The sequence below is a fragment of the Gekko japonicus genome, unplaced genomic scaffold, assembly GCF_001447785.1.
Source record: "Gekko japonicus isolate JY-2015 unplaced genomic scaffold, Gekko_japonicus_V1.1 scaffold31, whole genome shotgun sequence".
Classification (NCBI taxonomy): domain Eukaryota; kingdom Metazoa; phylum Chordata; class Lepidosauria; order Squamata; family Gekkonidae; genus Gekko; species Gekko japonicus.
The window spans coordinates 835,861-851,111 of NW_015161404.1; the positions used below are offsets into that span (position 1 = coordinate 835,861).

Here is a 15,251-nt window from a genome sequence, read left to right on the forward strand (position 1 = left end):
AGGGCTCTTATCCGGTCCACGAACAACTGATTACCTTTACTGCCAGATGACAGAGGCTGTGCATTATGTCCCTGTATCCTATCCTAGTGCTAATGAATAAGGGGCGGTGGAAGTGGGAGGGTGGGCAGAGTAAGGGGCTGTGGAAGTGGGGTGGGCAGATAGATCAGGGAGATACTGTAAGGAAATCCTGTAAATGTGTTAATGTTTTAAGCATGTTTGTATTTTGAGTAACAAATAATATTGTTAATTGGGTTTGCTTGTGTCCTTTATAAAGTTTATATCTCCGGTACCTGGCATTACATTTTATGACACACACGGCCCGGCCCAACAAAGTGACATTTATGTCAGGTCTGGCCCTCATAACGAATGAGTTTGATACCTCTGCTTTAAGGTGCTGATGGACTCTTTTCTACTGGTACAACTAGATTGGGAAGCAAACTGAGGATTTCAACACAAGGATTCTTAAGCAGGCAGTTCTAATTACAAATTCAGTTGGGAACTTTCCTTGATAAACTAAATCAGTCTAGGGGGTAGTCATTCCTGTTGATTCAGTAAACGTTTCTGCGTGCCTGTCTCAGATTTGTGTTACACATGACTTTCCATTTTGTTTCTCTCAACAGGTAAAAAGCCCAGACAGCCGTCATGGTATGAGTTCCCAGTATAGGATGCATACTTACTACCCCCCCACCTCCTACTTGGGACAGAGTGTGGGCACCCCTGCCTGCGTTCCCCAGATTTTGACTTTTGAGGAGAGTCCTTCCTTCTCTGAAACAAAAGCCAGTGGTAAGTGTATAATGAACAAGACATAATGGGAGTCAAGTGGGCTGTCATTTCAAAATACAAGGCAGAAGTCATCTAGTCAGAAACATGTAATTCAGGAGACAAGTAATGTAGCCTATGGATTGGATCCTATGAATCCATTCCTCCAGCAGAAGAGGCAGAGGAGCAGTTTTGTTCGCTTCCCCCTCTTCATTGCAGCACTTTGTTTTGTGTGGGTTTGTTTGTGTGTGTGTGCATGTGCATGTGTCTCCCCCAACCTCCAGCATTACCTTTTTAGCTGCTGAGTGAAGGAGAAGGGAGGAAGCATCCAGCCAAAATCTCCCACTAATGATGCAAAGGATCCAGCCCAAAGATTTTGTTTACAGTTTTCTCAGTTGCTCCATAAATGCTTTGTTCACTCATTCTTTATTGATCTTCAGCTTTATTCTCACTTCAAGTACTAAGGGACAGCAACACTTTGCAGCTTATTTAGTGGCCTGACCACATGGTTTCAGATTCTGCAGTGCTAGCTGTAATATCTCTTCTGGTCTTGGCAAATTCCCTCTCTAGTCAGGTATTTATGAAACAGGAATCGTGGTAGAAGAAACTTTTTTGAAAATACTTTGCCAAATGCGAACATAATTCTAGAAAGAGGAGATGGGAGAGCGGCGTGTCTTGTGCTTTTTTAAACTGCCCAAAGTGCTGCACGGTCAATCATTATTGACTACTCATCCAGATGATATTCCACATACTGATATTGTTCCCTAAGTTAGCTCATCAATCAGCAGTGGACAAGCAGGGCGATGTAATTTACTGAGCTCCAGCCATGTTTTCCAAGCGCTGACAGATCTTTTTTCCATAGCAGGGGAACCTGCCTGGCTCAAGTAGTACAGGTACAATTATGAAGGGTGTGAATAAAAATACTCTGCACACTTTTTTTGATTGTCCTCCTAATAGTTCACTCTTTTCCTAATGCATTCATCATTTCAAACACACGCTGTACATTTTCAGTCCAAAAGCAAGACAAATGTCTTTGTTTGACGGCAACATTTACACATCAGCTGAATTGGATGAACGGGTGTGGACAGTGGAAGATGTCTTGTATCAAAAATGGGAGATTTGATTGGTTCAAAATACATTCCCCCTTTACCACACGCCCCATTAATTACCTAAATGAATTTCAGCTGCTTCTGAATCTGAAACTGACTGAATCATAAAATTAACATAAAACTGCTGCCACATACTTAGCCACTGAAGTGAGAATAAAGCTGAAGAGAAATAAATAAGCCAAAGATTTGCTAAGACTTGCAAGTATAAGTGCGTATTTTGCCATTTTATCACTGCACAGTGCAAGTGTAGAATTCTGTATTCAATGCATACTTCAGCATCCGGAGAATCTCAGTTTCTTGTTTTTATTTTCAAGTAAGTCTCTAGCTTTTAAGGGAGTGAACGGGGCTTTAATCAGTGCTTGGTAACATCACAAACCCCAGAGCAAAACCTGAGAAGAATTTGCAGTGTTCTGTGATGGGGCTTTAGTGCTCCACTCCCATTATTAGGGAATGGAAAAAGAAATTGGGGGGGGGGGGGGGCCCCTATGTGCACAGTTGCACACATTAAGCATTGCTTGGCGCACTAAGTAGATTCCTCTGGCACAGTTTTAATAGGGAATACACTGCTTTCCCAACACTGCCAATTCAAGCACACTTGTGCTCTCTCTCCCACTCTGTTCATTCAGTCTACATGTGGAGGGGTCACCTGTAGAGAGTTACTGTCCTGAAATTGTGTCATATTATGGAGTGCTAGTGTAATTCAATGTCAGGTAGTTAATTCAGCGCCCAAACCTGTATAAAACCAAATAGCTATGTTGGATTAAATCTGAACATTGCATCCATATACAGTTAACATGGTTTACAGAAAACGGACCCAAGTGGGACCAGGGGCCATGCTATTGGGACAGTCAATCACAGAATCAAGAATCACTGAATCACAGAAACAAGAGACTGCCATGGATCAAAAGATCACTTTGCCAAACTTCTGCTAAGTGGTGGGATCTTCCATATTCCCACAAATCAGCCTGCACACTTCAGACCACAAAGTGCCACAAGTACAGAGAGTTGTACAGAAACAACAACATCACTGAGATCAATGATGGACTTAATGCAAATGACCCAAAATTTACCTTATTTCTCACTTTTCTTCCATGGAACTGAAAGAATTGTATATGAGGCTCCCAGATGGTTTGCTGTTCAGGCACTGACCAGATCCAGACCTGCTGAGCTCCTGCAAGATTGCTACATCGTCTGTCATGTTTTTATCCCATCCTTCCTCCAGGAAGCTCAGAGGGCCATACAGAACCCTCTCCTTCTCATGTGCCTTCTGACCGTTTCCTAAGACATTTAAAAGGGACCGCAAAATCCAGAGTCATGGTTTGTCTGAAAATGCTGTGATCTGTTATAAATAAGAACTCAAAAATTGCTGTGCTGGGTCAGGCTATGGGTCCGTCCAGGTCCCCATTGTCTCCAGCAGTGGCCAGCCAAACTCTTCTGGAAACTCAACAGCAGAGCATAATGGGGGATAGCCATCCAGTAATGTTATCTTCTCACCAGTATCTTAATGTGGATAACTTTTAAAGCAATGAAGTGGAGTCTAGATTAGACAAAGATATGATGCTATTAAATAATGCAGGTGGGTTTGCTCCTGGTTGATGGCATATCTGTGTCGCCAGTGGAGTCTTGCTGTTGGGATAAAGGATGCCCTGAGCATACCTGATGTGCTAACTTCTCTTCCTTTCTGGGCATTGTGTTTGTCTGTTGCCATCCCTGCTTCTGAAACCTTGAAGTTCAACTAACATGATGCTCTTATGAGATTGCACTTGAGATTGCCTGCTCGCGTACCTACCCTATCTGGCTGGAGCACATTCTTATGCCACAGTTGACTTCATGTGCTCTTTCCATTTAAGCACTTCAAGACGTGGGATTGATGTTCCTCAGAGAGTGTAATTTTCCTAGAGCAAGCAAAGGAGGCCTTGTTTAGAGGTGTGTCAGGGAGGAAGTTAGAGCAGCAAATCGGGGCCGTTTCTGTGGTTGCCTCCAAAGTTTGGGAATGCCTTGCTGGGGAGAGAACATGAATGTTTATAACTGACATCTGTAGGTAGAATATGGAACACCTGTATTGCCAGCAAGTTGGAATGTGAAATTTTATAATGATTCAAAGATGTTTACTGTATTTGGTTCTTAAATTTTTATGATTATGGGGTTTTTAGTTTTAAATCTAATAGAGAAAGTATCACTGTCTTAAGCTGGCTACTTTTACACAGTAAATAAATGAATACCTTGTTTGCATTGTGGCAGTCATGGCTAATAGCTGTTGACAGCCCTGTCCTCTTATGAATTTGTCTAATTCTCTTTTAAAGTTATTTATGTTGCTTTTCTTTGGCACACATTATGGCAATGAGTTTATTGTATGAAGAACAGCAAATATAAGCAAAGATCCTGAGTATGAGCAAAACCCATCCTATCTTGTAGGTGAATGCTATTCCATGTCATTTCATACCACCAAATATTTTGATCCACAGAGGGAAATACAGGGGGTGGGTTCCAAGAACATTTGTTGTGGGGTCTTTTCCTGATCTAAATGAATCACAGCTGAGGCATTTGAAAATGCTTCTATCCAAGTAGAGTAACAAAACTGAAGACTATCCTAAAAGTATTTTGAGACTTTTAAAAGTACAGACCTGTACTTTTAAAGGAAGGTTATTGAACAGGTATTTGCAGAGCGACTCCGGAAATACTTGGATGAGACATCTGCCCTTGATCCTTTTCAGTCTGTCTTTAGACATGGGTTTGGGACGGAGACTGATTTGGTAGCACTTGTGGATGCTATCCATCTTCAGATGGACAAAATGAACACACCTGTCTTGTTGTTGTCAGCAGCCTTTGACAAGGGTGGACCATGTGGTGATACTGCAGAGGTACCTGGAAGGTGAGGTGGGTGTGGGCAGCAGAGCTATGCTGAGATGGTTCTGGTCTTTTCTGTCAAACCTCTCACAAAAAGTTGCAGTTGGAGATGCTGAATCATCCCCTTTGGGACATGACATTGGGGTGCCACAAGACTGTGTTAGCTCCCATGTTATTTAATATCCACATAAGGCCTCTTAATGAGATCATCCTGTCATCGATTTGCTGATGACATCCAGCTATATATTACTCTGAATGAGCCACTGGTTGCTGCTGCCTCTGCCCTCTACTGCTCCAGTGTCTGAGTGTGGTGGTCAGGTGGCTGAGGGAGAACAAACTGAAGCTTGATCCAGATAAGATGGAGGTGAGGCTGGCCAGAAGGGCCAGTAGTTTGAATTGGATTGTTCTTTCTACCATTGGTGGTGTACAGTCTTCACTGAAAGACTCTGTTAAGAGCTTGGGAGTCTTTCTGGATCCTAGTTTCCTGCTGGAGAAAAAGGTGTCCATGACAGCCCCAAAAAAAAGTTTGGCTTTTTGGTTCCAGCTGTTTGTAGTTAGAAAGCTAGTTGCCTTTTTGGAGGCACTTGGCCGTTCTGATCCATATTTTATTTTTTATTTTTATTTCCCTCATTTATGCCCTGCCCGTCTCCCCAGTAGGGACCCCAGGCATCTTAACATCGTTCTCCTCTCCTCCATTTTATCCTCACATCCACCGTGGGAGGTAGGTTAGGCTGAGAGAGTGTGACTGGCTCAAGGTCACCCAGTGAGCTTCCATGGCACAAGTGGGGATTGGCTCTCTCTCTGTCTTCTCCCCTTCTTGGAGGCTTTGTGTGTGTGTGTGTGTGTGTCTGTGCCTGGGAGTTGTGGTGACCTCTAGAGACTCCTACTGGGGCACGGAGAACATTCAGAGAAGTGGCTTGATAGCCTGCCTCTGGCCCTCCTGGCCCTAGAACTCTCTGATCCCTTCCAAGTACTTGCCAGAGTTGACCCTGAGTAGCTTCCCAGATCTGGCCTGCCTGGGCTATCCAGGTCAGGGCAGTCTTCCTCCTCTTCTGAGGGGTGACATGATTGAGGTTTATAAGATTATGCATAGGAAAGAGCAGGTAGAGAAAGAGGTACTTTTCTCCCTTTCTCACAATACAAGAACTCGTGGGCACTCCATGAAATTGCTGAGCGGTCGGGTTAGAACGGATAAAAGGAAGTACTTCTTCACCCAAAGAGGGATTAACACTTGGAATTCACTGCCACAGGAAGTGGTGGCAGCTACAAGCATGGACGGCTTCAAAAGGGAATTAGATAAGCATATGGAGCAGAGGTCCATCAGTGGCTATTAGCCACAAGGTATAGATAGGGGCTCTGGGGCAAGTGATGCTCTGTCATCTTGGTGCTTGGGGGGGGTCAACAGTGGGAGGGCTTCTAATGTCCTGGCCCCACTGCTGGACCTCCTGATGGCACCTGGTATTTCTGGCCACTGTGTGACACAGAGTGTTGGACTGGATGGGCCTTTGGCCTGATCCAACATTGGCGTCTCTTATGTTCTTGAACCCCTCACTTCTTGTGAACAGCTTCTTTCAGACCTACTCCCACAGTCCCGTGCTTGCTTCAGCCTGCCTTCTTCTTCTTTTTGTACCCTTGTGGTGATGCACCTCTAGGATCTCAGTAACTCAGTTTCTGGCAGCCAGAGACCCTTCTGTCTTTCCCACATTCTATGACACTAGGTGGCTCTGCCTAGGAGTTTGTGGGTCGTGGGCAACAGAGCATGACTGCCCCCCACCTGACCCCTTGCTACCACTCCTGCCTCCTCTAGCCCTTCCCGTTTCCCCATACTGGCCCCTCCCCTTTGTCCCTCCCTTACAGCTAGGGAGACCGGAGCAAATGCCCATGGCTCAGGAGCTTCATGGGCACAACAAAATCTCTTATTTCCTTTGGTAATACTGCTGGTGATGCAGCCTCGATTCTGTGCATTTGATAATGAAAACTAAGAGAAAAGCTAGATAAAAGTCACAGATTTCACCATCCTTATTATCTTTTCTTCCTCTCAAGGTGCATTGTTTTAAATTTACCTTGCCTCTTTTGTGCCTTAAAACAAACAAGTCAGTAGGTCACGTGTTTTATTGCAGCAACATAGGATAGAAAGACCATGACAGAAGCAGAAAATACAATAGTCGTTAAAGCAGAAATATTTGCTGGAGTTATCACTGCTGGAATTGTTCAGTGATTGGAGGATGAGGCACTGATTATTGGTGGCAAGATTTCTGGTCAGACGGAAGACTAGAGGGAGGATTGTCCTCTAAACCACAGCTAACAACCAAGGCAGGCTGTGTTTTTCTTGTAATTCAAGAAGTCTTGTGCTCACCTCTGAGGTGTAACTTTGGTTTTATGGAGGCCTTGCCAGTTCGTATATTAGCACTGTTAGGCCTACCTAACTTGGCCATTCTGATCCATATTAACATTACCAGGGTTCTGCCAAGTTAACTGCCTGTTTACACTCTGCATATGTGTTGATGGGGAGGAAAGATCAGTTGCCTCTGATTTATATTTTTCTTTTATATTTTCTTTTATATTTTCTTTCTTTTATATTTTTCTTTTATGAATTTTGAAAAAATACATTGATTCTCTCTGAAATGGGTCAGTCTGTATTACTGTATTTGCTTTTGCACTGGAAAGACATTTTTAATGATAAAGAGCACATCACTCTGAGTTTGTTTCTGTTCAATTCTGAACAGAACTTTGCACAGCTGGCAAGGGATTCTGTCTGCCAATAAGGTCTGTCTGTCTGTCTGTCTATCTTTATCCTGCCCTCCCTTGCAAGCGGGCTCAGGGCAGGGTGCAGTGCACCACAAACACATAAAAATAACTTATATAATTTAAGTTAAAATTAAAAACCCAACTAAACCTACATGATGTTGAGATGGTAAAGTCTAGACCTCAAGGATATAAAGGAGTATAACTCAGGAAGGGCCATTGAGGTGATACTTGGGCCGACCCCCAGCCTGTGATACAAACTTATGAGACAAACAGCAAAGGCTAGTTGGAGGGTGGGGGCTGGCTAGAGCAGGGGAGGCCAATAGAGTGAGGTACCCGCCCTCTCAACCAAAGGCCTGGTGGAACAGCTCTGTTTTACAGGCTCTTTGGAATTGCAATAAATCCCACAAGGCCCTGATTTCAATTGTGAGCTTGTTTTACCAGGCTGGAGCCAGAACCGAAAAGGCTGTGACTCTGGTCGGGGTTAGGCAGATGTTTCTTGGGCCAGAGATTGCCAGTAAGTGCTGTTCTGCTGAGCGTAAGGCTCTCTGGAGAACATATTGGGTATCTTTCTTGGAGTATGGTGGGGGGAACCAAAAGGAACTGATAGATAAATTAGTATGGGGTTAATCACAAAGGCTGTGGTCCTGGGGGGAAAAGTAGCCATAACGTTAGGTATCCCTAGCCTTCTTTTCTCAAGGCCACTTGCAGCATCATTCTCCCCTCCTCTGTTTACCTTTACCACCCACCGTGAAGTAGTTGAGGCTGAGAGTAGAGTTGCCAGCTCTGGGTCAGGAAATACCTGATCATTTGGGAGTGGAGCCTAGGAAGGTAGTAGGAGGGGCCTCCACAGAGTATAATGCCCTTAGGGTCCACCCTCCAAAGCAGCCATTTTCTCCATGGGTTGGCTGGATATCCATTGTAATAGCCTGGAGGTTGGGAACCCTAGCTGAGAGTGTCTGGCCCAAGGTTACACAGTATGTTTCCATGCCAGGGAGGATAATCAAACCTGGTTCTCCCAGATCCTAGTCACTCTGACCACTGGCCCTTCTTCTCCCTCCAACTCAGTTTGAAAGGGTGTTGGGAAACATGGTTTTCTTTTCAGACACTATCATCAAGTGTGGCACTGAGCCACAGCGCCACTTCCAATCTCCCATGAGATCCTCTGAGAACTGCCTCCCCCTTTCCTTTGGCCCAAGGCAACTGGGACAACAAAGGGCCCCACAACAGAGTTTCCATTGGGATGGGATAGCATTCAGGCATTGGGGAATCGTGGAAATATTGTTCCCAGGGCTTCTGGCATTCTCACTAGGACATATGGGGGACTTCTGAGACTCATTTGTCATGAGGCCTTCCTATCAATGTTTCTGCTAGGTAAGGAGGAGTGGGGGAAAGGAGGCAGCAGCAAGTGGGGCAGAGAGGAGTTTGTGCTCAATTTGAAATAGGCTTGGAATGCCCCAAACCAGGAGAGTTAATTTCAGAAACCCTTGGTTCCAAATTTTCCTAACATTACTAGTGATGTATGCAGAAATCATGTTTCCCTTTGGGGTTTTTTCCCCTTTAAACTTGGAGGGAATTATTTATTATCAGTATTAAAGGAATTAGTTTAGTTATTACACTCTGGGGGTTGTATTTTCATTGATTCCCCTTTTCTTTGGGGTTGAAATTTGGGGGTGAAATTGTCGTGGGTGAAATTGTCGTGGGTTATACCCCTCACCCAAGGGAGTGGTTTCATCTTTCCCAGGTTCCTTAAACAGCAGGTGGGGTGTCAGTTTTCAAACAAAGACTGAGAATGCAGGTGAGAAGAGCTGCCTCTTCTAGCCCCCCTGGCTTTTTTTGGTCTCACTGTACTTTGTTTATTTCAGCACTTCTAGCCCCCTGACTCCTTACAGTAAAGTCACATAAGTAACATGAAGCACTCCGGTTGACATGTATACACTGTACATTTGCCTCTCTCTCCCCTACAAGTGTGCTGCCTCTTTCCCCGTAGAAGGGAATGTATCCTCTGCCTCTGTTCTTGGCTCCACCTTTACAAAAAAAGCAGGGAAGGGAACTCTACTGCCCCCCCCCTCCCTATGTAATTTTTACTTAATGGGGACTGAGGTTGACATGCAGAGAAAGTATGCATCTGCTGTACTTCCAGCCCTGCTGCTGCACCAGTCTCTCCACCAAACTTCCACTGGCCATTGGATAGAACTAGAGTCCAGCTTTGTCGCAGCTCACAGTAAAGAGTGCTGAGACCAGAGGACAGAGCAGCTGCCTAATCTTTTGGTGCTGCAGAGTTTTTTAAGAGTCAGACATTGTCATTCGCAACAATATCACAATGGAGAGAGGAGAGGATCTTAAATCTTTATAAATTGGCTGTTTCCTCATGAAATGCTTGTTCTGTATTCTCTCCTTGCTGCCCCACTTCTAGCTGTTAACAAGATGACCAAAGAAAATGGGAGGGAGATTTGCAGGAGGCACAGGTGCTTAACTCCCTCCCTCCTTTTGATTCTCTGTCTCCCGTGGCCATTTGTCCTCAGGTGGTCTTGGAGACTGGCTGAGAGAGAAACTATTACCAAAAAAGGTTGGAAAAGGAGAGGGCGGCTCATCAGGGAGAAAGTGAAACGCATGGGAAGAATTAAGCACCTTCCTTATGCTTGTGGATTCTCCTTGCAAATTCCCTCAACTCCCAAAGCAAGACATGGGGTGGAGGTGTTTGCTTTGTAACAGGTGGTTCCACCCTTCAGATGTTTCTGTTACGTTAATTTTAAATCATACCTGCAAGTTTTAAAAGGAGCAAGGATATTAATTTCATTTTAGCAGAGGAGGCACCAAGAATGGTATTGGAACAATATAAATTTGAAAGTCTGAGAATTTCAGTTTGCCTCAAGTGGGACTGGCCACATGTCTCCTCTTGTTAATGACTTAGTATCTCAGCAGTACTGCTAATAAATTGATGAACTGCCGACTTCTTATTGGTTTCTTGGGGTGACAGCATCAGAAAATAATCACGGGGGGAGGATAAAACAGATTCTGAGGGGACAACCTTTGCTTATTAAACCTTCCTAAACAGAACTCTCATTATAAATCACATTAGCATTTCAACACTAAATGTATTTCCCCAGAGACAGCAACTTTTTCAATAGCATTTACATCCATGTCTAGGATTCATGGAGGTGAATTATAATTTCAATAATATAACTGTTCAATAATTCAATAATAGTATAACTGTTGGTTCCAGGTGCTCCAATAAAACACAAGTCTTGTTCCCTGAACAGAGAATGATAATAGGAAACCTGTTCGGGGAATTTGCTTAAACCCAGCACAAGTCCCCTTCTCCATGATCAATCTGGGAGAGAGAAGACTCACTCAAGGCTTTCGGCTTATAGGTTTTGTCCTGTGAGCTGCAACAGTTTGCCTTGAAGCAGAAGCGTTTCATAGAAGGTAGATAAAGTGATTGGGGGCCACAACAGAGAATGCAGATGGACAGGCATGTGTTGATCTTGCCTGTTTGTAGAGTGGCACCCTCAGAAGACCCTGCTCAGATGAGCAGTGTTTACAGACAGGAAATCCATAAGTGTTACAGCTTCTTTCCCATGTTCATTTATTTGAGTCGCTATGAGGTTGCCGTGACTTCTGAGATCCTGCCTACTGCTTCCTACCTGGGATATCAAGCATGCTGCTGCTTTCCCCATTGTGGAATAATGGGGTCTCAAAACAGACTAATTGCTGAAGGGCTATTTCATCCTTCACCGTCAACTCAGTCATGTCAATCACCTCCTTGATTAATCCAAAGGAATATACGAGGAGAAGAGGATATTCCTGGAGCATTTGGACAGAAGGGTTGTTTATAACCAAGCAGAATAAATTTTCGGTATTTCTGATGGTGCAAAGAATCAGAGATTGAAAGAAGGCTAAATGGGTTGTTACTTCAAAGTAACTAAGATGACAATTATGAGGCTGGGAGAGGTATGTACTTTGTGCAACTTCTTTAAATGTGATCACATAGCTCAATTTTTAACATATTTTAACCATTCTAAACGTAGCCAGGGTGGGAGAAAAGTAGTCAAAGGTGGCATATTTTAAGAACATTTTTGAGGGGAGATTAATGGATAAACTAGACATTGTAATCTGCATTGGTTATGGTGATTTCAGATCAGGTAGTGATAGCTATTCCAAATAAATAAGTACAGAGCCGGTATATTGTTGCGACATCACAATGATATTAAGAAGTATGGTTAAATCTCCTGGAGTGTAATCCCATGCTTACTTATGCAGACCCAATGAACTAGGTGGAGTTTATCTCTGAGTAAGCATTTATAGTATTGGGCAGTGAATGCCATCTTCTTTCATAGCTGATTTCCAAGTAAGTCGATAGACTCTTTAACACTTAATGCCTAGCTAGAAACTCCTGACCTCACATTCACTCTGTGGATCCAGCCACTCAGGTTATCCAAGGAAAATGTGCAGGTAGATGCGATTTCTATAAGTTTGTTCTTGTCAACATGCCTTTAATGCGCTGGTTCTGGTAACCAGCAAGTTTATTTCCCAGTGCATAGCTCCTCAGGCAGAGCTTAGGCCAAGTACAAGTTGAATAACCTTCAGGAAAGCTGTGCTGTCCTTCTGTCGGCCGCTGTCTTTGAAAATTGCCTCCAGAGTTAGTGAGCAGGAACAGTTAAGATTTACAAACAATGATGAAGCTTGTCATGCATCTTTCACCATTCATCATCTGGGTGCCGTGGCTGGGCGGTGAAGTGTTCTTCATAAAAACCAGCTCAGTGTGAAATACACCTCGCTGCAATGTTTACTGCTCTGAAACTCGTCAGAAGCCCTTTATAGTAAATCCAGATTGCGATGTGACATTACAGTATATCATTGCACAGTGCGGTGGGGTTTACACTAGGAATGAGTGCAGTTCACACCAGATGAGATGTCGAAATTGAGTTATGTTGGAATTTGGTTGTTATATGGGGATAGCTTTTGTTTTCTCAAGACTGAAAAGTTAGCTTTATATATATTTAGGTAATATATAATATGCTTTCTATACATATACAGATGTGGGTGGGGGATACTTGCATCGTTGTCTTGCTCATAGGTAGCTGTAAGGACGCATATATACATATAGCCTTGTATGCATGCAGCTTTTCTGTGTGATGCACAGAGTTGCAGTAGCTGTACCTGTATATGTACCTATGTTTTTATGTACCTGTTACATATGTGGCATTGATTTGTCCATTACATGTTTAATTACATTTTATCTGAAACACTAGTCTTGTTGGTTGTAATCCTCAATGCATTTGCTGGTGAGGCCCAGGAACACAACTGTGTAGGGTAAGGACCTTCTCATGATCAGAACTGCAATGGGTACTATGTTGCCATAGTATCATATATTGCAAGGCGGTGCTGGTGCATCCTTGTTACTTGCTGCAGCAGTGACTCTTGGGACTCAGCCACTAGCTTGTTCCAGTTAGAAACTTTTGGTGTGGGGGGAGCAATTCCTTCCAGATGCCTTCTCAGCAATCCAAACCAAAAAACTGCATTGTTTTTGAGTGACCATTCCTTGGCTTCCTGCATATTATGTTTGTATTATGCTTTATTAAAATGACAAAGGCAAATCTTTTTAACTTTTCCTGCTTGGAATATATAGGTCAGCAGTGCCTACTCTGGAGATTTGCTCATCTAAGAAAGTATGTTTCAAAGTTTAAAAACTGTTGTTGCAGGTATTGAGGTTATGGTTCTTCATGCAGGATTTTCATTGTGGAAAGGCTATGGTGCTTTTAGTTTCTAAAGGATCGTTTCATACAAGCATATCAACCTACTAAGGGGTGTGAACAGAAGGATGAGGTGTGTGAGAGAAGAGGACCTGCTAATATTGCCTGCCTTTTTTACTTTGTGGGATGGGACATGAAGGGTGGTGTAGTAAGATTGAACCAGGCTGTTCCTTAGGGCCCGGGCGAGAGACCCACAATACTGCTCCCCCAGTACCTACTTGCACAATACCTGGGGAGAGGTGAGCTGGCTGGCTGGGGATTCTCTCTCCCTGGTGCCATGCTTGGAGGAGTTCCTCCTCCTTGCTGCACTTGCCAGCTCCCTCTCTTGCATTCTGCTCACTTTACTTGTTTGGGTCCAATTCAGGAGCATTTATCCGCTTTGTCCTTCCCTCTGGATCCCTTGGGATGGTGGCAGGTAACAGCATGGAGGAATAGGCTGCTAGTACCATCACCGTCTCATGGGTGAAATTGGGAACCAAAGGCTGCTTCAAAGACCCAACAGAGAAGGAAGGGAAGCACTGGTAATGGCAACAATGAACTGTCAGCATCCCTCGTCAGTCATTCCAAAGGGATTTGGTAAACTGGGTCCTCTGGCAGATTAGGCATTTGTGATACCAGCTTCTGATACAGGGCCTGAGACATAGGGCTATTATGGAGCAATGATCTTGGATGCTTTGTCTACCCTGCAGAAGCCACCCAGCTTTCATAGATAGACGCTATATGGACATTCCCTGCCCTGAGTCAGACTGTTGGTCCATCTTACCTAGCGCTACATGTCCCGGCCAGGGAAGCCATTTTTCTCCAAGCGGTACAAACATCTGCTGATGGCATTGCCATGGCACTGCTGTACGTGGAGACCATCCATATCTGTGTTCACCATGTTTTCCGTTGCTTGGTCATATTGGCTTCCGGTGTGGGTGCCCCAGATGGCAGGTGGCCCACCATACCAGAATGTCAGTATGGCCAAAAGATGAGAGCTGAAAACTGACTTGTATAAAACTGACTGGTAAAGGAAAGATGCAGAGAATGGAAGGATGCCTGCTGTATTCAAACTGAAGAATGCAGGGCATATGAAGGAAGGAGGAACCACCAGTCCAGAGTAAGTAAGAAGATGGTTAGAAAGCATATACCTGCCTTAAATACTTTCAAATCTCCAGGGCCTGATGGCTTGCATCCCAGGGTGCTAAAAGAAATTGCAGATGTTATTTCAGAGCCTCTGGAGTACTGGTGTTGTGCCAGAATACTGGAGAAGAGTGAATGTTGTCCTAATCTTCAAGAAGGGAAAAAATACGGACCCAGGAAATTACAGGCCTGTCAGTTTGACATCAATACCTGGAAAAATTCTAGAGCAGATTATTAAACACTCTGTCTGTGAGCACCTTGAATGGAGTGAGTTAACTGGTAGTAGCCAGCATGGGTTTATCAAGAATAAGTCATGCCAGACCAACCTTATCTCCTTTTTTGACAGAGTTACTAAAATGGTTGACTCTGGCGGTGCTGTGGATATAGTATATCTAGATTTCAGTAAAGCATTTGACAAAGGTTCTCATGATATCCTTGAGGATAAGCTGGTTAAGTGTGGGCTGGATGGTGCAACCGTTCTATGGATTCATGGTTGGTTGAAAAATTATACCCAAAGAGTGCTCGTAAATGGCTCTGTGTCTATGTGGAGGGAAGTCTCGAGTGGAGTGCCACAGGGCTTGGTTCTAGGCCCAGTGTTGTTCAATGTTTTTATAAATGTCCTGGAGGAAGACATGGGATGCTTATCAAATCTGCAGATGACACGAAGCTGGGTGGGATTGTTAATTCTGAAGAAGACAGAGTCAGGATTCAAAATGATCTAGATAGGCTGGAACAGTGGGCTGAGACAAATAAAATGAATTTCAATAGAGATAAGTGCAAAGTCCTACACTTAGGTACAAAAAATGAAAGGCACAGATATAGAATGGGAGGGACTTGGCTTGACAGCAACACATATGAAAGGGATCTGGGTGTTCTGGTTGATCACAAGCTAAACATGAGGCTGCAGTGCGAT

The 15,251-nt window shown here is 43.9% G+C and overlaps 1 protein-coding gene across 1 annotated transcript in view; it reads left to right on the plus strand.

Annotated features, from left to right (window-relative positions):
• Positions 1–15,251, plus strand: part of DMRT1 (doublesex and mab-3 related transcription factor 1) — an 80,406-nt gene that overhangs the window by 50,970 nt on the left and 14,185 nt on the right. Inside the window, exon 4 of the mRNA XM_015425898.1 lies at positions 621–783. Within this exon, the coding sequence (XP_015281384.1) occupies positions 621–783 (163 nt within the window). The remainder of the gene's footprint in view (positions 1–620; positions 784–15,251) is intronic.